Source organism: Phoxinus phoxinus, assembly GCF_949152265.1.
Source record: "Phoxinus phoxinus genome assembly, chromosome: 21".
Lineage (NCBI taxonomy): Eukaryota > Metazoa > Chordata > Actinopteri > Cypriniformes > Leuciscidae > Phoxinus > Phoxinus phoxinus.
The window spans coordinates 952,779-976,778 of record NC_136896.1 but is presented as its reverse complement, the minus strand read 5'-3'; the positions used below and the strand labels follow the sequence as shown (position 1 = coordinate 976,778).

Below are 24,000 nucleotides of genomic sequence, written 5' to 3'. Positions count from 1 at the left end.
CCACGTTCATAATTTCAAGAGGGGAAAGAAGAGAGCGAGAGAGATAGAGAGCGAGAGAGAGATAGAGAGCACGGGCAGATACAGACAGCACTGGCTGCCCAGAGAGAGCCGCATCTGCCCGCACTGTGACCAGGGAGAAGTGGAGACAGAGCAACACTTCCTCACCAGCTGTCCCAACTATGAGGACATTAGAGGGACTTTTTACAAAAAATTTGAAAAACTTTACCCTAACTTCATCAAACTAAACAAAAAAACCACAATTTCAACATCTATTAGGAGAAAAAAGAGACTGTGTCATACTAGCGGCAAGATACATTGATGCTTGTCACAAAAAGAGAGAGTTGACGACCAATCAGTGATGCGCTCACACACACACACACACACACACACACACACACACACACACACACACACACTGAATTCTAACTTTTCACAGATTTCTGAAATGTTCATAGTGTTCTACCATTTATTTATTTTACATTTATTTAAAATTAATTATTTTCTGTACTAAATCATTTTCTATGTTGTATTGATGCTTTGGCAATACAAGATGTATTTTTGTCATGCCAATAAAGCTTTCTGAATTGAATTGATAGAGAGCGAGAGAGCGAGAGAGAGAGCGAAAGAAAGAGAGAGAGAGAGAGAGAGAGAGAGAGAGAGAGAGAGAGAGAGAGAGAGAGAGAGAGAGAGAGAGAGAGAGAGAGAGAGAGAGAGAGAGAGAGAGAGAGAGAGAGAGAGAGAGAGAGAGAGAGAGAGAGAGAGAGAGAGAGTTAGGGGAAAACGGGAGGAGGGAGTTTGGAGAAACTTCCAGATGTGCAAGATGGGAGGGAGAGGGAGCCGAGGGTGAAGGAGATGGTAAATAAATATCTTCACCCCTCCTCTTTGGTCTTATTTTAATTCTTTCCAGTCGCCCTCTCTCTTCGCAGCTCTACGTCACTGTAAACTCATCTCAGAAATGTTGTTTTAGGGAGGAAGCAAACCCTGTAAAGGTTAATAGCCCCCAGTTCCACTTTTACTTGTGGTATTTGCTGTTTCTGAATGTTGCAAGTCTCCAGTGATCAATTCTTCATGTCAGTCAGTGCAATCCAGACAACTATTTCAACACCAAATAAGGCCAAATACCCCTGCTATGATGATAATAATGGCTGTTTTCTTTCCTCTGCTTTAGAAGTGACAGAAAGAGTGGACCTTTTCCAAAGTTCTCCATCAGCTGCATCCACCTCCGGTCACGCTGAGGCCGAGAGCTCAGACCGAGAGGAGTGTACCAGACGTTCCCAGATCACCGTCTCCAAAAAACAGAACTGGGCCAAACTTCCCTCCACTTGCAGAGACCCAGTCGGCACAGATCTGTGTCCTAGCCCTGTCCACGGGCCACAGGACTGGGATTTGTGCTCTGGAAAGGCTGAGGTCTCAAAACAGGCCTGGAACCAACAAACTTTAAGTGAGGATGGCTTGAAGAGAAATCGGAATGATCTTGAATTGGAGTTTGGATATTCCAGCGCACCGAGCAACTCAGTTGAGGCCAGTTTACCGGAGTTGACCCCTTCATCTACGACCTTTATGGATGTGTGTGTCTCTTCCAGCTCAGCTAAGATCTCCGGGCAAGGCGCTTACCTCCAGCACCTGGACAGGAGCAGTCGAGCCTGGGTACTGTCCACAGGAAAACCCCAGGCTTCAGATGAGGCCCAGAATCCAACCAGAATCACAGAGAGGCGACAGGGCCCGGATGGAGACAGAAACATTTGGTACAACCCCATTCCTGAAGAGGACGACTTGAGGGCCAGCGGAGAAGCCGATCAGGAAAAATACGAAGACCCTTGGAGAAAGAGAGAAAGTGAAGGGTTGGCAAAGGAGAAAAGAGCAATTTTGACCAATCAAACGAGAGACATTCAAACCGAAGTCGATGTCATCAGGACGGATAGTTCGGGTATGCTCAGATTTTCCATTATGTAAGAGTTTGTCACAAGCTAAGATGCATTTCCAGCACACACAGCTGGTCTTAAACTGAGAAGTGCTGTTTTGAAATGATATTTATAGTAAGTAGACTGAAAGGCTGTGTTATGCTATGCTGATTGTGTTTGGCGTTCACAAATTTAGATAAAATGAGATTGAAAGCAACCACATTGCATGTAATTATAAGCTCTTTTCTAAAAGCTAGTGAGCTGCCTACCTAGACAGCATTTGATGGCATCATATATGTGTTCTAGAGGCTCTTTCAAAAAGTAGGCAGCATAATTATAATAGGGCCTGCCTTTTAAGATACCTTCTTTTGGTCAACAGTTGTGGAGAAGGCAATCCCTGAATACACAAATAGTTCAATATAATTAAAAACTGAATGCTTTACTCAATATTTGTGTCTTTATCACATCTTTAGCGTAGTGACATACTAATTTCAAACTCTATATCGCTTTTTTCATTAAAAGTTTTCTGTTGAAACGATGTTGTGTCAGCGGCGACACCTAAGTTAATAAGTTAATAACTAATGATATTTGTGATGGAAGTACATCAATCAAAACGAACTTAAGCTGGACAATAACTTTATTCTAGAGCTGCTGTAAAGCCAAAACAATCTGTTACTTTAATGTCCTATTATCACTGTAAAGCTGCTTTGAAACAATCTATATTGGTCAAAGGGCTATCTAAATGAAGGTGACTTGATTTGACTTGAAGCAAATGTACTGCCTACGTAGTGGATCTTGAGGGCCAGAGTTGCCCATTCTTGATGTAGAGCCGGGATGGGCAACTTTGGAGGGTCACTGTCCTGCGAGTAGAGTCTCTGGAGAAGGGGTCGAGCTCGGCACAACTCTGGCCCTTGAGGCCTATTGTCCTGCAGAGTTTAGCTCCAACCCTGACCAAACTAACCTGCCTATAGTTGTCTGAAGACCTTAATTAGCATGTTCAGGTGTGTTTGATAAGTGTTGGGTCTAAAGTCTAAAGGAAAGTGGATCTTGAGGGCCAGAGTTGCCCATTCTTTATGTAGAGCTGGGATGGGCAACTTTGGAGGGTCACTGTCCTGCGAGTAGAGTCTCTGGAGAAGGGGTCGGGCTCGGCACAACTCTGGCCCTCGAGGCCTATTGTCCTGCAGAGTTTAGCTCCAACCCTGACCAAACTAACCTGCCTATAGTTGTCTGAAGACCTTAATTAGCATGTTCAGGTGTGTTTGATAAGTGTTGGGGCTAAAGGCTACAGGAAAGTGGATCTTGAAGGCCAGAGTTGCCCGTCCTTGATGTAGAGCTGGGATGGGCAACTTTGGTCCTGGAGGGTCACTGTCCTGCGAGTAGAGTCTCTGGAGCACTTTACATGTGAACAACTTTTTTACTGCCTACATAGAGCAGGGGTCGGACTCGGCACAACTCTGGCCCTTGAGGCCTATTGTCCTGCAGAGTTTAGCTCCAACCCTGACCAAACTAACCTGCCTATAGCTGTCTGAAGACCTTAATTAGCATGTTCAGGTGTGTTTGATAAGTGTCGGGGCTAAAGTCTACAGGAAAGTGGATCTTGAGGGCCAGAGTTGGCCGTCCTTGATGTAGAGCTGGGATGGGCAACTTTGGAGGGTCACTGTCCTGCGAGTAGAGTCTCTGGAGAAGGGGTCGGGCTCGGCACAACTCTGGCCCTCGAGGCCTATTGTCCTGCAGAGTTTAGCTCCAACCCTGACCAAACTCACCTGCCTATAGCTGTCTGAAGACCTTAATTTGCATATTCAGATGTGTTTGATAAGAGTTGGGGCTAAAGCCTAAAGGAAAGTGGATCTTGAGGGCCAGAGTTGCCCATTCTTTATGTAGAGCTGGGATGGGCAACATTGGTCCTGGAGGGTCACTGTCCTGCGAGTACAGTCTCTGGAGCACTTTACATGTGAACAACTTTTTTACTGCCTACATAGAGCAGGGGTCGGACTCGGCACAACTCTGGCCCTCGAGGCCTATTGTCCTGCAGAGTTTAGCTCCAACCCTGACCAAACTCACCTGCCTATAGCTGTCTGAAGACCTTAATTAGCATGTTCAGGTGTGTTTGATAAGTGTCGGGGCTAAAGTCTACAGGAAAGTGGATCTTGAGGGCCAGAGTTGCCCATTCTTGATGTAGTGCTGGGATGGGCAACTTCGGTCCTGGAGGGTCACTGTCCTGCGAGTAGAGTCTCTGGAGAAGGGGTCGGACTCGAGGCCTATTGTCCTGCAGAGTTTAGCTTCGACCCTGATAAAATCATACCTGCCTGTAACTTTCTAGTTATCCTGAAGACCTTGATTACCATGTTCAGGTGTGTTTGATAAGTGTTGGGGCTAAAGTCTATTGGAAAGTGGATCTCATTCCATCTCATCATTGCAAATCAGTTTATGATGGGGTGTCCGATCCTGCTCCTGGAGTGCCACCTTCCAGCCGAGTTTAGTTCGAGCTCTAATTAAAAACACCTGGACCAGCTAATCAAGGTCTTCAGGATCACTAGAAACTTCCAGGCAGGTGTATTGGAGCTAACAGCAGTAAGTTGGCCTTCCAGGAGCAGGATTGAACTCCCTTGGTTTATAAGGTTTAATTTATGTTGCCTAGTGTGCTGCCTAACAGCAAGGCATCTTACTATGTTTTGACACTGACTACTAAGATACTAAAGCACAACTTGGTTGTAGGAACATCTTAAAAGTTGTAATTCCTTGTAAGTTTCTAACAGTGTGTTTCTTTGGGTTCAGATCTGGTTACGCTACAGTCGGACTGTATTAGCTCTTCAAGTGTTGTGAACTCTTGTGAACCAAAGAGAAGTCCAGGAGAGGGTGGAAATGGCAGCAGTGTGATCGACAAGATCAAGTCTCCAGGAACGGTTCGGCGGCTCTCCATGAAGATGCGGAAACTCCCAGAACTAAGGCGGAAGCTTAGCCTGCGCTCGTCCCGTAATCAGCGTCACGGACAGAGCCAAGGGAATGCCAGCAGTGCACCGGGAGCGTCAGATGAGGCTTTACCACCAAATACATGCAAAGAATCCTCCAACATCATCAGCAAGTACCACCTGGACTCCAGTGCACCCGCAAGGCCAAGGCGGAGATCCTCTCGAATGCGCTCTGCTAGTAAAGGAGGGTATCTTAGCGATGGAGACTCACCTGAACTCCTACCAAAGGGTCAGGGGTCGAAAGGCTCACCTACACCACCACCACACCGTGGACCACAGGATTCCCTCGCTGTGGCAGACGCAGAGTCCTTCCGCTTGTACTCGCTGACGGATCAGCCTCGCTGTGCTCAGAGACTCTCGGGCCTGCTCACGGTGCATTTGCTGGGAGTCGAAGAGCTACTCCGACCCCCTCGGATCGATGCTACTAAAGAAGTCTTCTGTGCGATTCAAGTGGACGGGGTGACCCGGGCTCGAACGTCCCTGCTAACTTGTCGAGGCGCGTGTCTCCCACTTAACCACACCTTTAACCTGGAGCTGGAGAGGGCGCGGCTGCTCAAACTGGTCATCTTGACGCCAACGACTGCTAGCGCTCACATCGGGTCTTGCGCGTCGGCTGCTTCCGCGCGTAACCGGGTTTGCTGTCTGGGCGCTGTGGCTATACCGTCCCTCTTCAAGGGTAAGAGAACCAGCCATTTTCGAATCAAGTCCCAAGATGAAACTGATTGTAAAGAGGTGTAAACCTGAAAACTATACCTGAGTAAAAGTACAGATACCTTACAGCGAAAATGACTACATTACAAGTCACCAATTCCAATACGACTTGAGTAAAAGTCTTAGATTATCTGATTTTAACAGTACTTAAGTATTTTACTCATACTGAAAATAGGCTCAAAGATGCACCTCGACACCTAGGAGACATACCGCCAGGGTTTGAAATTAACTTTTTCACTCACTGGCCAATTTGGCTACGAAATTAAGTTACCAGCCATTCAGAACTTCTACTAGCCGAAAAGAAAAGAAATTAACCAGATTACCTACATCATAGCTTTTATTTATATATATATATATATATATATATGTAGAACAATTAATCAACATTTCAGAACTTTATGAACAATTTAGAATTCAGTGTGTGTGAGTGAATGTGTGTGTGTCTGTGAGCGTTTGTGAGTGTGTGTGTGTATGAGTGAGTGAGTGAGTGTGTGTATGAGTGAGTGTGTGTGTGTGTGTGTGTATGAGTGAGTGTGTGTGAGCGCATTACTGATTAGTTGACTCCTCCCTCTTTTTGTGACAAGCTTCAATATATCTTGCTGCTAGTAGAATACAATCTTTTTTCACCTAATAAATGTTGAAGTTGTTTTGTTTCATTTTATTAAGTTAGGTCAAAGTATCAAAGTATTTCAAATTTTGTATAAAATGTCCCTCTAATGTCCTCACGGTGGATGATAATTTAGTAGTAAAAATAGTAGTCCTAATGTCTCTTTCACTCACTCACTCACACACTCACACTCACTCACTCACTCACTCACTCACTCACTCACTCACACACTCACACACACTCACACACTCACACACTCACACACTCTCTCACTCACTCACTCACTCACTCTCTCACTCACTCACTCACTCACTCACACACTCACTCACTCACTCACTCACTCACTCACTCACTCACACACTCACTCACTCACTCACTCACTCACTCACTCACACACTCACACTCACACTCACTCACTCACACACTCACTCACACACTCACTCACACACTCACTCACACACTCACTCACACACTCACTCACTCACACACTCACACTCACTCACACTCACTCACACTCACTCACTCACTCACACACTCACTCACACACTCACTCACACACTCACTCACACACTCACACTCACACTCACTCACTCACTCACTCACTCACTCACTCACTCACTCACTCACACACTCACTCACTCACTCACTCACACACACACACACACACTCACACTCACTCACTCACACACTCACACACTCTCTCACTCACTCACACACTCACTCACTCACACACTCTCTCACTCACTCACTCACTCACTCACACACTCACTCACTCACACACTCACTCACTCACACACTCACTCACACACTCTCTCACTCACACACTCACTCTCTCACTCACACACTCACACACACTCTCTCACTCACTCACACACTCTCTCACTCACACACTCACTCACTCACACACTCACTCACTCACTCACTCACTCACACACACACACACACTCACACACACTCTCTCACTCACTCACACACTCTCTCACTCACTCACTCACTCACTCACTCACTCACTCACTCACTCACTCACTCACACACTCACACACACACACTCACTCACTCACTCACTCACTCACTCACTCACACTCTCTCTCTCTCTCTCTCTCTCTCTCTCTCTCTCTCTCTCTCTCTCTCTCTCTCTCTCTCTCTCTCTCTCTCACACACTCTCTATCTCTCTCTCCCCCTCAGCTTCTCGCAGTCAGCAGCTGTGTGTTCGTCTGGAGCCCCGTGGTTTGCTGTATGTGAAGTTGACCCTGTTGGAGCAGTTCGTGACCCCGTTCCCGCGCCTCAGTGACCTGCCCCCCCCTACAGTGTTCGGGGTGGAGCTGCGCCCCCTGGTGGAGAAGGAAGCGTCTGCGCTCAGAGTGCCTCTGATCATTCAGAAGAGTGTTTCTGAGATCGAGAGGAGAGGACTGAGGGTGAGACCAGCTCATATCGTGCTTTTCTTTGTAGTCTTGAGTTTCTTCTGGGAACGAACACGTCACAATATTCCTCATTATAATAATTAATGCGCAGAATAAAGGGGCGGGGCCTGGTTGAGTTAGTTAGTAGTGTGTTAAACTGGCGGTTATGGTAATTAGGGGCGGGACATTTCCAAAACACACTCGACCAATCACAACCCACTGCTCCAGCCGACCAATCAGAGCACAGTGTGCTTTTCAGAAGGCGGGGCTTCATAGAGACAGGAAGTAAACAGAGCGTTACTGACAGACTGGGAAGAGAGGAGCCGCAACAATGGAGAATATGAGGAAAATAATCAACATTCAAGCAGGAAAACCTGTTCTAGTCGAGCCTGAAAACACATCAAGACTTTGCATAATAGATCTAAGTATTGAGAAATGTGTCCTAGTGATGGTAAAGACTGCATGTGTGTGTGTGTGCAGGTGGTGGGACTGTATCGTCTGTGTGGATCTGCTGCAGTGAAGAAGGAGTTGCGCGATGCGTTTGAGAAGGACAGCGCAGCAGTTTCCTTAACCGACGAGCTCTACCCCGACGTCAATGTCATCACCGGTCAGTCAACCGGATATATTCATGCTTCTTTACTTACTGATTGAACAATATCAATTTACAAACTCAAGTAGGGAACAATAATAAGCATATGGAAATATACACCAATAACATGCTATTAAATCTCCAGGGTTTTTGTGGATTAAAATATGGATTGTTTTTTTCTGGTCAGGCATTCTGAAGGACTACCTGCGCGAGCTGCCGTCTCCTCTCATCACGAGGACCCTGTATGAAGTGGTGTTGGAGGCCATGATGGTCCGGCCGGCCTGTAGGAACGACAGCGACGCTCAGCGATCTCAGAACACGGTGGCGCTGTTGCAATGTCTCCCTGAAGCCGAGCGGGTAACGAGACCTTTAGATGCACTGTAAAAAATGATATGATCAATGAGTTATGATAACATATGTTCTTACATTGCTTTAACTCATCAAAATATGTTAAGCAATTTTCAACTTTTATTTTTATTTTTTATTTTTTTTAAGATTCAACTCATGTTTTTAAGGCGAGACACTGCAGGTGAATAGGGTACAATTTAAAAATAATAGATATCACCATGAAACTTCCTCAGTTGATTACTTACACAAGTTCATAAAAAAAATGTATTACAAGTTTTTAAAAGTTGTATGTTTAATTATGCAAATTATGCATTATCTCATTAAATATGCGCAATTTTGCATATATTTTCGGCAGATAGATCTGAACATATGATAAAGCCAGGTGCAAAATTATTTTTTCATTTTGTTTACACACAAGATGAAAGAAGATGTTCAGAGGGATTTCAGGATATATGCTTTCATTAGCAAATCTAAATATACTGTCCATAGCCTTAAAAAATCGATTTTCGCCATATTTTTTTAATTAAAATGTCACATAAATCAGGCCAGGAATGATTTATTAACAAATCCCTCTGAACATATCTTCAGAATACTGCTAAGTGTGTAACTGGAGAGTTTGGTGTACATCGGCTGAGATGTGTCACTGGAGAATGACAAACTCATTTTGAGAAAAAGGCATTTAAAGATTTGTAATGTAAAAATTCATACTTTTTTAGTGGAAACAACTATTTACTGACACAATATCTCATCAAATCATAAGCAACAACAATACAAACCACCTAAATCACATCAACACTTATAAACACAGCATTTATGGCCTTCAACTGAGCAGAAAAACAGTCAAACACACACATCTAAATGTCAGAGTGCGTCACGTGATGCGTCTGAACCAATCACGTCTGAAAGAAGACATGTTATTGAAGACAAATAGCCCAAAATCTCAAAATTGACCAGTGAAAAAAACCTGAAGATTTAATTTATCTGATCAAAAATACAGTAAAACAGTGAAATATGATTATAATGTAAATCATCAGTTCTCTATGTGAATATACAGTAAAGTGTCATTTATTCCTGTGATCAAAGCATCATTACTCCAGTCTTCAGTGTCACATGATCCTCCAGAAATCAGTGTAATATGATGATCTGATGCTCAAGACACATTTATGATTATTATCAGTGTTGAAAACAGTTCATATTTTTGTGGAAACCGTGATACATTTTGTTTTTCAGGATTATTTGACGAATAGAAAGTTCAAACAGCGTTTATTTGAAATGATCTTCGCTGAATAAAAGTATTAATTTCTTTCAAAATAAACACTTTTGAATGGTAGTACCTTTTAACTTTTCAATTCGAAACATTTATTCGTTTACATGTGCATGACATCTAATGCATAATTTTTTTAATGAAATTTTAAGCTGAAAGATTTTATATAACTCTTATGATTATTATTATTTTTATTAATTATTTATCCATTTTATAATATTGTTAAATTATTGTATACAATTCATTAAAATATTGTTTTAGGATTATGAAAAAAATAATTTACTCTTGAATAAAGCCTTTGGTGCTGATATGGCATTCAATTATAATAAATGACATGTATATTGAACTAAAGTTCACAAAAAAAAAGCTTTTTTTAAGCAAACATTCGTTCTCTTCCACCGACTGTAACCCTAAACACACTAGTAAGATGTAAATACACACATTTCTGAATAAGATTAAGTAGTTGAATTTAGATATTTACATGACTAAAATTTTCCTGTTTATTTTTTTAAGATCTACACTACCCTGTTCAATTGGATCTCAGTTTTTGCATTGAAAGGTTTTAAATGAACCTCAAATATAATAAGAATGGCAAACATTTAGATTTTTAATCTGTTTGTCACGTTTACTTCACTGAGCTTCTTCCTGAGGATGTGATTTTATGTAAGAGCACTGAAGTGTGTGTGTGTGTGTGTGTGTGTGTGTGTCACATGTGAGCAGCAGAACAGCAGCCTGAGGGTTTCCAACATCGTCCAAAACAAACTAATTGGGAATGAGAACCTCCTGTTCTCATACTTTTATACTCTTTCTTTTCTCATCTCTTGTTCTTCATTTAGAAAGGTATAGCTCACTTTTAGGAGCTTGAAGTCTTAATCAAAATGGGCTCGATTTGCTTTCTTAAAGGAGCTACATAACAGCCATTACATATTTAACACAGTAATATCCTATACTAAACCTAAACTAATCTTGACAAACTTGAAAACTTACAATCTCTACTTTACATATTTGGTGACTGATTTTCTAAATAAATGACAGAGGAGCCGTAATTTATCAATTTGCAGCAAGAATATGTTCATACTCCTAATGCGTGTTCAGACCTTTATTTTGAAATAGTGATGAACATGAAAAATCATGAAAGAATGGTATAAACCTCAGTTTGTTTTCATGCCAAGAGTTCAGAAGATAGCATCCATTCAATTCTTTTAGAAAAAAAGCTCTGAAAATGTTGTAAATATAAAGAGAACAATAATAGATTCAGCATTAGTGATGTGGCGGCGAGATATAATGCACATACGTGATCTTCTGTGTTTCTTAGAGGTTGAGTTCATCTCAAAATCTGCCAAACTTCCAACACTACTTCTGAATAGGATGTGTACTTCATAAATTGTATGAAAATTGTAAAAATAATGGTTCAGACTCAAACCACATATGGAGATGAGGCGCCCTTATATGGGCAGTGATGTCCACTAGTGGAGAAGTGTGGTACTGCGCCCAAACTACATCTCACTGAACGCTCATCTTCTGAGATATCAACCTAACATTTGAAACACAACTTGTTCAGATTTTTGGCTTTGATTTTTTTTTTTGCATTTTAAGAGTCCACCAGGCTTTTGAAAATATATATTTTATATAAAATATGAAAACATTTTTTTGAACATAGTACATTTTCATAAACTCAAACTTCTATAACTTTTAAACTTATGTTTAACTTTCTTAATTTATTTCACATCTACAAAAATCTGCCAAATGTCTTTAAAACAAGACCAATCTTACATCTATATTCCAAAGCATTCTTGAATTACAACCATTTAAGTTCGAAATGTGCATTTTCATGTCTATTAAATAAAGGGGGTGCTTGATAAAGGGTTAATCACTTTTTTTTTTTTATTACAAATGTGTGAACAGACCTTCCCAGGTTGTCTATGAAAGCCTGATGTTTATGTGAAGTGCTTGACGTTAAAATCAGAAGCATGTGACGTTTACGCCCCCGAGGACACGAGTGCTTTACTGCTGTAATGTCAATGTGTCATGCACAGAAAAAGTTTTTATTCAAACTGTAGTCTCACATTGATTGATTATAAAGTATATTTGACACTATATAGATCTGACTGTGTCATTTTAATGTCCTAAATGGCCAGTGAATCTGAGATCTGCTGTAAACATCCACATCTCTGATCAGATGCTTCCTAATCGCGTTCAGTCTCTCGTGTGTTACGTGTGTACAAAAAGGAAGTGCTGCTGCAGTTCACTAAACGGCCACCGGTGTCGCTAATAACGAGTTTCTGTTAATGCATCCGTGTGTACATCAATGCACGTTATTCTGAAGGAAAATTCTGTAATGCATAAAATCAGATCAAAAGTTCCACTTGTAAAAGTCACAGTACAGAAGCAAATGCAACGTTAGTACCTCCATGTTTGATGTGTGTGTGATTCTGTGTGTTCTGAAGGCAACTCTGTCCTTCTTGCTGGATCATCTGAGTCTGGTGGCGTCCTGCAGCGACAGCAACCGGATGACGTGCCAGAATCTGGCCGTGTGCTTCGGGCCGGTTCTGCTGACGCCCACGCAGGAGTCCTGGCAGGCCGGGCTGACGGCCCCGGGGTCAGGGGCCCTGATGGGGTCTGGGGCCGCTCGAGGGCGGAGCTTTGCGCACAGTGAAGAGATCGCCAGCGCCGTGGACTTTAAACGACACATAGAGGCTTTGCACTACCTCCTGCAGCTCTGGCCTGGTGAGTGTGTGTCCCAAACATTAGAATTATCATCAATTATTACCCGAAAGATTGTGTTCATCAGAGGGGTCTAATGCTGCGTTCACACCAAACGCGGATAGAGAGTCTGGCGCGAGTGATTTCAATGTTAAGTCAATGTAAAGACGCGTTTACGCGTGTCTGGAGGTCCTGCGGCGCGAATGAGGCGAATTGAGCGTCTAGTGCTATACGCGCGAGTGTTGCTTTGTGCAATCACACGTTTGACGCAAATTCGTGTCTGACGCCCGTTAAATTTTTTAACTTTGGCGTCAACTCGCGCCGCGTTAACCAATCGGGAGCCTGCTTGCTGCTGTCACGTGATAAACGGGTCACGCTTTTCAGTTTATAATGTCATTTTAAATGTTTGGCCTCAATAAATTATTTTGTAATATGACTAAATGCCCGCGTGAAAGAAGGAGTGACATTGTTCAGATGTTAACTATGAATGTGACACTGAACACTTGCAGTCATAGGCTACATTTCTGAGTGAGATGAAGAAAAACTCACATAATTAAAGAAGTCTTTTGACCGACGTTATAACGAGTCATTAATGTATTTAAACTTATATGTTTCATATAATAGAACCGAAGCTATAGATTGTGAATTTAAACATATCTGGTTTACCAGCGGCAGACGTCAGGAGGACTAGCCGAGGCACTGCTCCAGGCGGGTTACATGAGCGCCCGGTGATCGCCTGGATCTCACAACTCAGAAACGTCAGATCAAATTTTTTAAATAGGCGCTATCTTTATAAACAAACCACAGATTTGAGCTCGACTGAACAACTCTTAAAACTACATTTCGTAACACAATAACAGAAGTATTTTTAAATTTCGCTGCCTTTCTTGCAAACAGACACGCCTAGCACTGGCCCCTCCCACAAAAAGCGGATTTCGCCTCAGCTTCAAACGCTTGCTTTTTACGAATGCATTCAAAATGTTCAAGCGTCAAACTAGACACGATAGATGCGAATTTGACGCTCTATTCGCGTTTGGTGTGAAAGCAGCATTAAAAGACCGCCGGACTTTTAATTCGAGCCCGTTAGGAATGAATGGAATGTGAGGAATGCTTCAATACACATAGAAAAACCTAACGTGAACAAAAAAATATTTTCTAATGTCTAAATGTGTATCTGAATGCACACTGAAGTAAACTGACTTTAGGACCCAGCGGAAAAAGCTCATTTGCTCCATATAGAGATATAAGCCCATCTAGAGTCATGAAATATCATCTTATATTATTTATTTTTTTCCACAAGAGGTCAAAGACACACAATGTAAGATATTTTGAGCTGAATTAAAAGGGTTATGCATGAAATTGTGAGTTATTTAGAAGTTAAAAGAATGTGAGGAATGTGCTTAAATTACTATTTATTTATTATGTATTGATCAAATCTAGTAATTTAAAGGTAACTAAAATAAAAAATAACCAAAAAATTCCCCAAAAGATTGCATTAAAAAATGGAAAATATAAAATGAAAATTAAATCAAATAAGCATTCTGGACAAAAAAAAAAAGTATAATTTCAGGGCTTCGGGTCATTTTGACCCGCGAGGGAAAGATGTGTTATAAAGTGTGAGCGAAGGATGAGGGTTAAATGTCAAACTGTTCTACACTGCAGAAAGTCACGCGTGGTTTACTTGCACAATGAAATAAAACGAAAGAGAGAAATGCATCCTTTTCCTCTGAATGTCCTCTGGTGTTGATTATCGTTCCAGCAACGCTCATGCGATGAAAAATAATGCATATAATTGATAATAATCGGCTGCATCTCAAAAGGTCATGCGAACAGTTTGAACTCTGAGCGTCATGTTACGACCCTTGACCCCTGTTCTCATGACGCAGCACATGTGTAACATGCAGGAGGAATTCCAGTAACCTGAGACAGCTGCTGTGGATCTGCATGGAACATCAGTCTAGATGTGTGCCATGTGTTTAGAGTTTGATGCATGTGAGCGCGAGAACACACAGTTTGGGCTTAAAGACACTTAATACTCAGCTATATTATTGATTTGATACTATCAGATGTGAACAAAACAAAACTGAATTGAGCTGAAAAAGGAACTGACAGTGTAATCGAAATTGAATTGAACCAACATTGAAGTGACTCGCTGAATAACGACACTATTGTCTTTAGTAGAGCTGCTTTATTACAGAATCAAATTAGTTTCATAATCGAATTGAATCAACATTGAACTAAATTGAAACAGCATTGAACTGAACTGAAGCAACACTTAACTTAATTGAAACGACACTGAACTGAATTGAAACGACATTGAACTGAATTGAAACAACACTGAATTGAAACGACACTGAACTGAATTGAATCAACATTGAACTGAAGCAACACTAAACTTAATTGAATCAACATTGAACTGAATTAAATGAACACTGAACTGAATTGAATAAACACTGAACTGAATCAACATTGAACTGAACTGAACCAACACCAAACTGAATTTAATAAAAACTGAATCAACACTGAACTGAATTGAGCTGAAAAACACTCTTGTCTTTTTAGAGCTTCTTTATAGATTTGAATTTGTCTCATATTTGCAGAAGTTGACATCATTGACACTGTTATTTTCCTGTTTATTACAGGGAATTAAAACTGCTTTTAAACTATCAGTATTGTATAAAGCGCTATAGAAATAAAGCTGACTTGACTTGCACATCTGCCACATGTCAAGTGTGTAACGTGTGTGTTTCTTCGCAGTACCCAAAGAACGAGTGATGGATGACTCCGACCAATCACAGGTCATCTCTTCTCCGATATCCCAGAGTTCCTCACTGCGGCGATCCTTTCCCTCGGTTCAGGACGAGACGTTTTTTTCCCGTAGGGGGCGTGGCCTTCAGGACGAGACGGTTGTTTCCCGTAGGGGGCGTGGCCTTCAGGACGAGACGGTTGTTTCCCGTAGGGGGCGTGGCCTTCAGGACGAGACGGTTGTTTCCCGTAGGGGGCGTGGCCTTCAGGACGAGACGGTTGTTTCCCGTAGGGGGCGTGGCCTTCAGGACGAGACGGTTGTTTCCCGTAGGGGGCGTGGCCTTCAGGACGAGCCGGTTGTGTCCCGTAGGGGGCGTGGCCTTCAGGACGAGCCGGTTGTGTCCCGTAGGGGGCGTGGCCGTCTGGAAAGCCCACCCTGTAACCGATACGCTGGCGACTGGAGCGTTTGTGGGCGGGACTTCATGTCGAACGACGAGGCGGATTACGACGAGGTGGCTGGAAGCGAGAGCGACGACGACGGCATGGACGAGGCGAAGAAGCGGGACGTGTGGGCGTCGCCCGACGGTTTGTACGTGGATGACTTTGCTCTCGACTTCGACGCCCCGTTCACGTGCCGATTGAGTCTGAAGGACTTTGACACTCTGATTTCAGACTTGGAGAGAGAGTTAGCCAAACAAATCAATATCTGCCTCTGAACCTGTGCACTTCTCTCATCCACAACACACGCTAATGTCTGCGCATGTTTCACGTGCTTGACTTTAAAGGGATAGTTCACCCAAAAGTGAAAATTAGCCCATGATTTACTCACCCTCAAGCCATCCTAGGTGTATGACACTCTTCTTTCAGACGAACACAATCTGAGCTATATTAAAAAATGTCCTGGCTCTTCCAAGCTTTATAATGGCAGTGAATGGCCGTTTCTGTTTTGAAGTTCATAAAAGTGCATCTGTCTATCATAAAAGTGCATCTGTCTATCATAAAAGTGCATCTGTCCATCATAAAAGTGCATCTATCCATGATAAAAGTGCATCTATCCATCATAAAAGTGCATCTATCCATGATAAAAGTGCATCTATCCATCATAAAAGTGCATCTGTCCATGATAAAAGTGCATCTGTCCATGATAAAAGTGCATCTATCCATCATAAAAGTGCATCTGTCCATCATAAAAGTGCATCTATCCATGATAAAAGTGCGTCTGTCCATCATAAAAGTGCATCTGTCCATCATAAAAGTGCATCTATCCATGATAAAAGTGCATCTATCCATCATAAAAGTGCATCTATCCATGATAAATGTGCATCTATCCATCATAAAAGTGCATCTATCCATGATAATAGTGTCTATCCATCATAAAAGTGCATCTATCCATGATAAAAGTGTCTATCCATCATAAAAGTGCATCTATCCATGATAAAAGTGCATCTATCCATCATAAAAGTGCATCTGTCCATCATAAAAGTGCATCTATCCATCATAAAAGTGCATCTATCCATCATAAAAGTGCATCTATCCATCATAAAAGTGCATCTGTCCATCATAAAAGTGCATCTGTCCATCATAAAAGTGCATCTATCCATGATAAAAGTGCGTCTGTCCATCATAAAAGTGCGTCTGTCCATCATAAAAGTGCATCTATCCATCATAAAAGTGCATCTATCCATGATAAAAGTGCGTCTGTCCATCATAAAAGTGTTCCTCATGGCTCCAAGGGGTTAATAAAGTGGACTTCATGGACTTCAAAACAGAAACGGCCATTCACTGCCATTATAAAGCTTAGAGGAGTCAGGACATTTTTTTTATATAACTCCGATTCTCACCTAGGATGAGGATGAGTAAATCATGGGCTAATGAGTGAACTATCCCTTTAATTGCATCATAAATCGCTTTGGAATATCGCGGCATGTTTCAGTTGATAAAAAAATGCGACTTATAAACTAGTTTTGATTGGTGAAAAAGACGAGCAAAAAATGTATGGGGTGTTTGTGTATGACGCAGCATTTGACGTGCTAGACATAGCAGCTACTGTAATGTAATAACAAGCACAAAAACATTATTATTCATAGTTCTTCTGAAGGCGAGACGTGTCGATGGTCATAAGCTGTATTATAACCAGGGCTGTGAAACGATTAATCGCATTCAAAAGAAAACTTTGTTTACATGTGTGTGTACTGTGTATAATTATTTTGTATATATAAATACACACACATGCATGAATATATTTAAGAAATATTTGCATGTGTATATATATTATATATAAATATTTTGTTTAAATAACACATTTTTTCTTACATTTATACTTGATATGTGTGTATTTATATATACAAAATAATTGTATACTGTATACACACATATATTATTATGTGATATATATATAAGGCAATATAAACACTAGTTGTGAATGAGGCGGGTGACGCTGAAGGATGACGGCGGGCTGTACGTCTGCGTTACGTGTGTGTGAAGTGTGTTGTATTTAAAGCGGTGTGTACGACTCTTATTCCAGAGGCTGGTGTGTGTCTCCGCGAGAGAAGGGCCAAGATCTCATCATTCTTTCCAGCAGGACATTCCGTTACGCGCGCCTCTGCCAGACTCTCTGTGTAGTGTTCTCCTGTGTGTGATGTTGAGCGGTGGACGTATAATTACATTCCCTGAGGTCATGCTAAAGGAACGGTCTGGGTTAATCATGTTAATCGAGAAGCCAAAGTCAATATGTGAGGCAATGTCGGTAATTGATGTTATGACATGATTGCTGTCATTATATTTGAACGGTTGTGTCATTTCTAACACAAACAGAAAAGCAAGGACTCTTTTGGCACAGCGTTTCCCAAACTCTCATTGGTCAGTTAGAAAGAGAGAGTCCCGCCCCCAGACTCACGTCATTGGTTGAGTCAGAGGTTGGCAGATCAATGTTCTGAAAGTCACATTAAAGGGATAGTTCACTTTGAAATGAAATGTTGGTGTGTTTTATCTTACCTGAAGTGCATCCAAGATGTCGGTGTCTTTGTCTCCGCAGTAGTTTCAATTTTGATATTTTTAGGTCAAGCCGTTCTTGTCTGTCAGTCATATAATGCAGGTCTATAGGCACTGTCTCCAGAAGCATGCAGAGAAAAGTCCAAATTACACAATTCCCCATCATAAGTGCACATTGATGGCCTAATAATAATAATAATAATACATTTTATTTAAAAGGCGCCTTTCTGACACTCAAGGTCACCGTACAGGCATACATAAAAGTTAATACAATAAACAAATAATAGTAGGCATAAGCCTTCTATCTTGACACACTACTCGCTTCATTGCTCAGGCCAATCAAAGGCATACGTTGAGCCGTACAGCCAATCACACGCGTTTCTGCTGAGTTTAAACATCCAACGTCCAATCGAAGGCGGTTAGATTAGTTTCCGGGGAAGAAAACCGGTGTAAACTGATCAGATGGACGTGGTTGTGTAAAAGAGATAAAAACGATATAAATACTGTTGGTTTTATCACACACACCGCTTGTTTCGTGTCTTAGGCCATCAATGTGCACTTACCATGGGGAATTGTGTAATTTGGACTTTTCTCTGCATGCTTCTGGAGACAGTGCCTATAGACCTGCATTATATGACTGACAGACAAGAACGGGTTGACCTAAAAATATCAACATTGAAACTACTGCGGAGACAAAGACACCGACATCTTGATGCACTTCAGATAAGATAAAACACACCAACATTTCATTTCAAAGTGAACTATCCCTTTAAAGCATTTGAATGGTAACATGATACATTACTGTCCTATTAGTCAACTAAAAACGAGCAATACATTTGTAACATTATTTATTAATCTTTGCTAAAGTACATCAAAACACAACTTAGTTATTAGTTCATCAGCTCAGGTTCATTAAATATTGAATTTTAAATGCTGAAATGAACATTAACTAAGATTATAGAATTATATTTCATTGTTAGTTTGTGTGAACTGGTGTGTTTTAACCCTTATTTTAAAGTGTTTGAATACAAAAGTGTCCAATATGATCTCAGAATATTCGTTTAAAACCCAGTTTATGTTTGACAATCAGCAAAAGCAATATAATATAGTGTTGATTTTGACTGAATTTGCACATTTATTATGCAGCCAAAATAAGTGATTCAGGTTTAGTGTTTTGCTGAAATGAACCAGGACGTGCACACACACACACACACACACTCTGTGTCTGGTGATGTCACCTGTACTCATGCCAAAGACTGTGTGATGGAGTATTATTGCACTTCTGTGTATAGTTCTATAGGCTGATTTGAGATCAGTGTTTCTGAGAGCAGCGTTATCTCTCATATGCGCGCGCGGTACAAGTAACCTCGACTGTGATCGACTCTAAACGCCACAGGTGGAATATAAAGGCCATGACTGAGCTCATATATGCACGCTTTTACATGCTTCGTTTGAATTTACATTTTGTTTAGTTGTATAAACAGTATTATTATTCTATTCTATTATTGCACCTGTAACATTAAGCACTTCTGTCTGTGCTCATGCATAGCTACAACCCAGCAATACACACGTGTGTGTGTGTGTGGATAATGTACCATTCAGTGTTATGTTGAAGGAATAAAGCAGTGTTATGTTTCTACAGTGAATCTGAGTGTATTTTCTCTGGATCCAACTATAAACTACATGTCAACTAGCAGTCATGAGAGTATTAGTGGACTGCTGAATATAAACAAGTCAAATTATTCTCCTAACCCGAAGCTAGCAGTCTACTGATCCTCTTAGCAGCCGGTAAAGGTACTTCTAGTCAGTAGAATGTCTAAAGTTGAGAGATAATCTTGTTTTCCCTTCGAGTCGGGTTTATTTCTCTGACCTCATCGGCTGAGGTTTAAGACGCAGATTTATGAATGTTTAGATATTTGTTCTGGAAAACAAAACAGAAATACTGAGAAAAAGAACATCCATTCTTGCAGTGTGTTCACTTTTGGTCAAACTCTGAAAACACTGATAGTTTGTTTAAGCTGTGTGTGTGTGTGTGTGTGTGTGTGTGTGTGAGTGTTTGTTTGTGTAGATTTCTGTGAGTGTGTGTTTGTTTGTGTGAGTGTATGTAAGTGTGTGAGAGAGAGATAAAGTGTGTGTGTGTGTGTGAGTGAGTTCAAGTGTATGAGTGAGTGAGTGTGTGTGTGTGTGTGTGTGAGTTTAAGCGTGTGTGAGAGTGAGTGTGTGAGTGTGTGCGTGAGTGTGTGTGTGTTTGAGTGAGTGTAAGTGAGTGTAAGTGAGTGAGTGAGTGTGTGCGTGAGAGTATGTGTGTGTGAGTGAGTGTGAGTGAGTGTATGTGTGAGTGTGTGTGAGTGAGTTTAAGTGTATGTGTGAGTGTGTGTGAGTTTAAGTGTATGAGTGAGTGAGTGTGTTTGAGTGAGTGAGTGTGTTTGAGTGAGTGAGTGTAAGTGAATGAGTGAGTGTGTGTGTGTGTGTGTGTTGTGAGTGTTTGTTTGAGTGAGTAAGTGTGTGTGTGTGTGTGTGTTTGAGTGAGTAAGTGTGTGTGTGAGAGTGAGTGTGTGTTCTTGAGTGTGTGTATGTGTGAGTGAGTGAGTGTGTGTGAGAGTGTGTGTGAGTTTAAGTGTGTGTGTGTGTGTGTGTGTGTGTGTGTGTATGAGTTTAAGTGAGTGTGTGTGTGTGTTTGAGTGAGTGAGTAAGTGTGTGTGTGTGTGAGTGTGAGAGTGAGTGTGTGTTGAGTGTGTGAATGTGTGAGTGAGTGAGTGTGAGAGTGTGTGTGAGTTTAAGTGTGTGTGTGTGTGTATGAGTTTAAGTGTGTGTGTGTGTATGAGTTTAAGTGAGTGTGTGTGTGTGTGTGTTTGAGTGAGTGAGTGTGTTTTTGAGTGAGTGTGTTTGTGTGTATTTGAGTGAGTGAGTATGTGTGTGTGTGTGTGTGTGAGAGTGAGTGTGTGTTCTTGAGTGTGTGAATGTGTGTATGTGTGTGTGAGTGAGTGTGTGTGAGTGTGTGTGAGTTTAAGTGTGTGTGTGTGTGTGTGTGTGTATGAGTTTAAGTGAGTGTGTGTGTGTGTGTGTGTGTGTGTGTGTTTGAGTGAGTGAGTGTGTGTTTGAGTGAGTGAGTGTGTTTGTGTGTTTGAGTGAGTGAGTGTGTTTGAGTGAGTGTGTGTTTGAGTGAGTGTGTGTTTGAGTGAGTGTGTGTTTGAGTGAGTGTGTGTTAGAGTGAGTGTGTGTTAGAGTGAGTGTGTGTTTGAGTGAGTGTGTGTTTGAGTGAGTGTGTTTGAGTGAGTGTGTTTGAGTGAGTGTGTTTGAGTGAGTGTGTTTGAGTGAGTGTGTGTTTGAGTGAGTGTGTGTTTGAGTGAGTGTGTGTTAGAGTGAGTGTGTGTTTGAGTGAGTGAGTGTGTGAGTGTGTTTGTGCAAAGGTAGTGCAAAAGTGTTTCAGAATGAGTGTGAATGTCTCAGTCTCGTCACACACATTTCTCCTTCAGAGTGTTGCTGTATTTGAAGAGAACACTACTGTACGTCGCACTGCACGTAGACATCAGTATATACTGTACACTGCAGTTACACACATCCATGTACTGCTAAATGTTTTTATTTCTGAATGTGCAATAATGTTAATATTCAGTGTAATCATTAATGCTTTATAATATCAAACATTCATAATATACGAGTGTCCGTGATCATCCGCGTGTGTGTGTGTGTGAGAACGATTACAGGGATGTGAACACGAGTGTCAGTGATCATCCGCGTGTGTGTGTGTGTGAGAACGATTACAGGGATGTGAACACGAGTGTCAGTGATCATCCGCGTGTGTGTGTGTGTGAGAACGATTACAGGGATGTGAACACGAGTGTCAGTGATCATCCGCGTGTGTGTGTGTGTGAGAACGATTACAGGGATGTGAACACGAGTGTCCGTGATCATCCGCGTGTGTGTGTGTGTGAGAACGATTACAGGGATGTGAACACGAGTGTCAGTGATCATCCGTGTGTGTGTATGTGTGTGAGTGAGTGAGTGTGTGTGTGTGTGTGTGTGTGTGTGTGAGAACGATTACAGGGATGTGAACACGAGTGTCAGTGATCATCCGTGTGTGTGTATGTGTGTGAGTGAGTGAGTGTGTGTGTGTGTGTGTGTGTGTGTGAACAATTACAGGGATGTGAACACGAGTGTCAGTGATCATCCGTGTGTGTGTGAGTGAGTGAGTGAGTGTGTGTGTGTGTGTGTGTGTGTGTGTGTGTGTGTGAGAACGATTACAGGGATGTGAACAGGAGTGTCAGTGATCATCCGCGTGCGTGTGTGTTTATCCCAGAGACAGATACTTCCTCTGCAGTGAGTGCCGTCTCTCTCCCGAACACCCGTCCCTCTTCTTCAGCGCACTCCTGCAGAGACAGATCCTCATCATGAGTCTTGGCTTGAGGTCATGGTGCAACTACCGTACTCCGAACCGTCCCTTCAGGTAAAGCCGTGCAGACCTCGAGTCTGTTTATCAGAAGTGTGCGGTTTTGTTCACTTGCGGATGGATTCTGATTTGTTGTCAATGTTTTTATCCTTCATCTGTGATTTTATACTGGTTCTAGTTGTAGTGTGGGCCGTGCTATATCTAGAATGCTTTATAGAGCTGTATGTTTATCATTATCAGTGGTTTCTGCATAATGTTGAGCTTGTGTGATGATGAAGAGATGAAGGACTCACTGAGAGGAGCAGACGGTGTTCTGACTGAGGCGAGACTGCAGGATCCTGCAGGACACACGCACACACACACACACACACACACGCACACGCACGCACACACACACACACACACACACACACACACACACACACACACACACACACACACACACACACACACACACACACACAGATCAAGCAGGAGTTCATGTGTGGAGGACAGTCATGTGTTCCACACGGTTCATACCTCGCCGGCGAGCTCTTGGGAATCACAGCCATCTTTTTTGCGTGCCTGATAACAAATAAAATCATCATCATCATCAGCATAAAGAGTGTGATTATATTTATGTCTGCATTACAAGCGTCCAACTGGGATCTAGTTTTGTTTTGAAAACTCAAAACTAAATTAGACGCTCTCATTATAAAGCAGAAATGTGTGTAACTGCAAGTGCTCTTCACACTGACACTGTTTCCACTTTATTTGATTTAATATAAGCCACTGTATTTCCTCCAATTCTATTATTCTATTTACAAACATAATCTGAGAACACATCAGGATTCAACATGTGTGCTTGGAAATAAATAAACATGAACTAACAATGCAAATACTTCTAAAGCATTTAGAATAGAAGAATAGAAGGAATTTATTAATAATTATTATTCAAAATTAACTAATACATTATTAAATATAAAAATGGCATGTTCATATTATTGAATAGAGCTGATCTGACATGAACTAACAGTGAACAGTTGTAGTTTATGATCTAACATTAATAAATGTAGTGCACATTGTTGGTAAATGTTCGTTCATGCATTAACACATGGGACCTTATTGTATTTATTACCAAAAAGTTTGTGTGAAATTTTATTTTTTATAATGATATATTTAAAATATAGCCTGTGTGTTGTATCCAATATACGGCATAAGACACTGATTTAAAGGGATAGACACCCCAACATTAAAAAGTTTTCCAAACCGGTATGATTTTCTTTCTTCTACTGAACATATTTTGAAGAATAAAACTCTAAAAATGAGTCAATTACAGAATTTACATTTTTTGGTGCACAAGTTGTTAGTGTGTTTTCTCAAAACCTGTAAAACTCTCAAAC

General features: G+C 41.5%; 1 protein-coding gene and 1 long non-coding RNA gene across 3 annotated transcripts in view; one reads left to right on the top strand and one right to left on the bottom strand.

Annotated features, from left to right (window-relative positions):
- syde1 (synapse defective Rho GTPase homolog 1) overlaps positions 1–16,991 on the top strand; it is a 28,552-nt gene extending 11,561 nt beyond the window's left edge. The window contains exons 2-8 of one of the 2 annotated variants that reach the window (XM_079595622.1): positions 1,169–1,927; positions 4,677–5,546; positions 7,374–7,603; positions 8,069–8,195; positions 8,365–8,534; positions 12,237–12,516; positions 15,250–16,991. In XM_079595622.1, coding sequence (XP_079451748.1) covers positions 1,169–1,927; positions 4,677–5,546; positions 7,374–7,603; positions 8,069–8,195; positions 8,365–8,534; positions 12,237–12,516; positions 15,250–15,953 — 3,140 coding nt within the window. In that variant the 3' untranslated portion in view covers positions 15,954–16,991. Of the gene's footprint in view, positions 1–660; positions 1,928–4,676; positions 5,547–7,373; positions 7,604–8,068; positions 8,196–8,364; positions 8,535–12,236; positions 12,517–15,249 lie in introns of those variants that run through there. The other variant, XM_079595621.1, reaches the window with a different exon arrangement.
- Positions 16,992–21,922: 4,931 nt separating this feature from the next.
- LOC306989878 lies at positions 21,923–23,184 on the bottom strand. The gene is made up of 3 exons (XR_013795762.1): positions 23,138–23,184; positions 22,912–22,956; positions 21,923–22,598 (listed from the first exon to the last, which is right to left on the bottom strand). It is a non-coding gene; the product is annotated as an uncharacterized lncRNA (long non-coding RNA).
- Between the last annotated feature and the right edge of the window lie 816 nt (positions 23,185–24,000).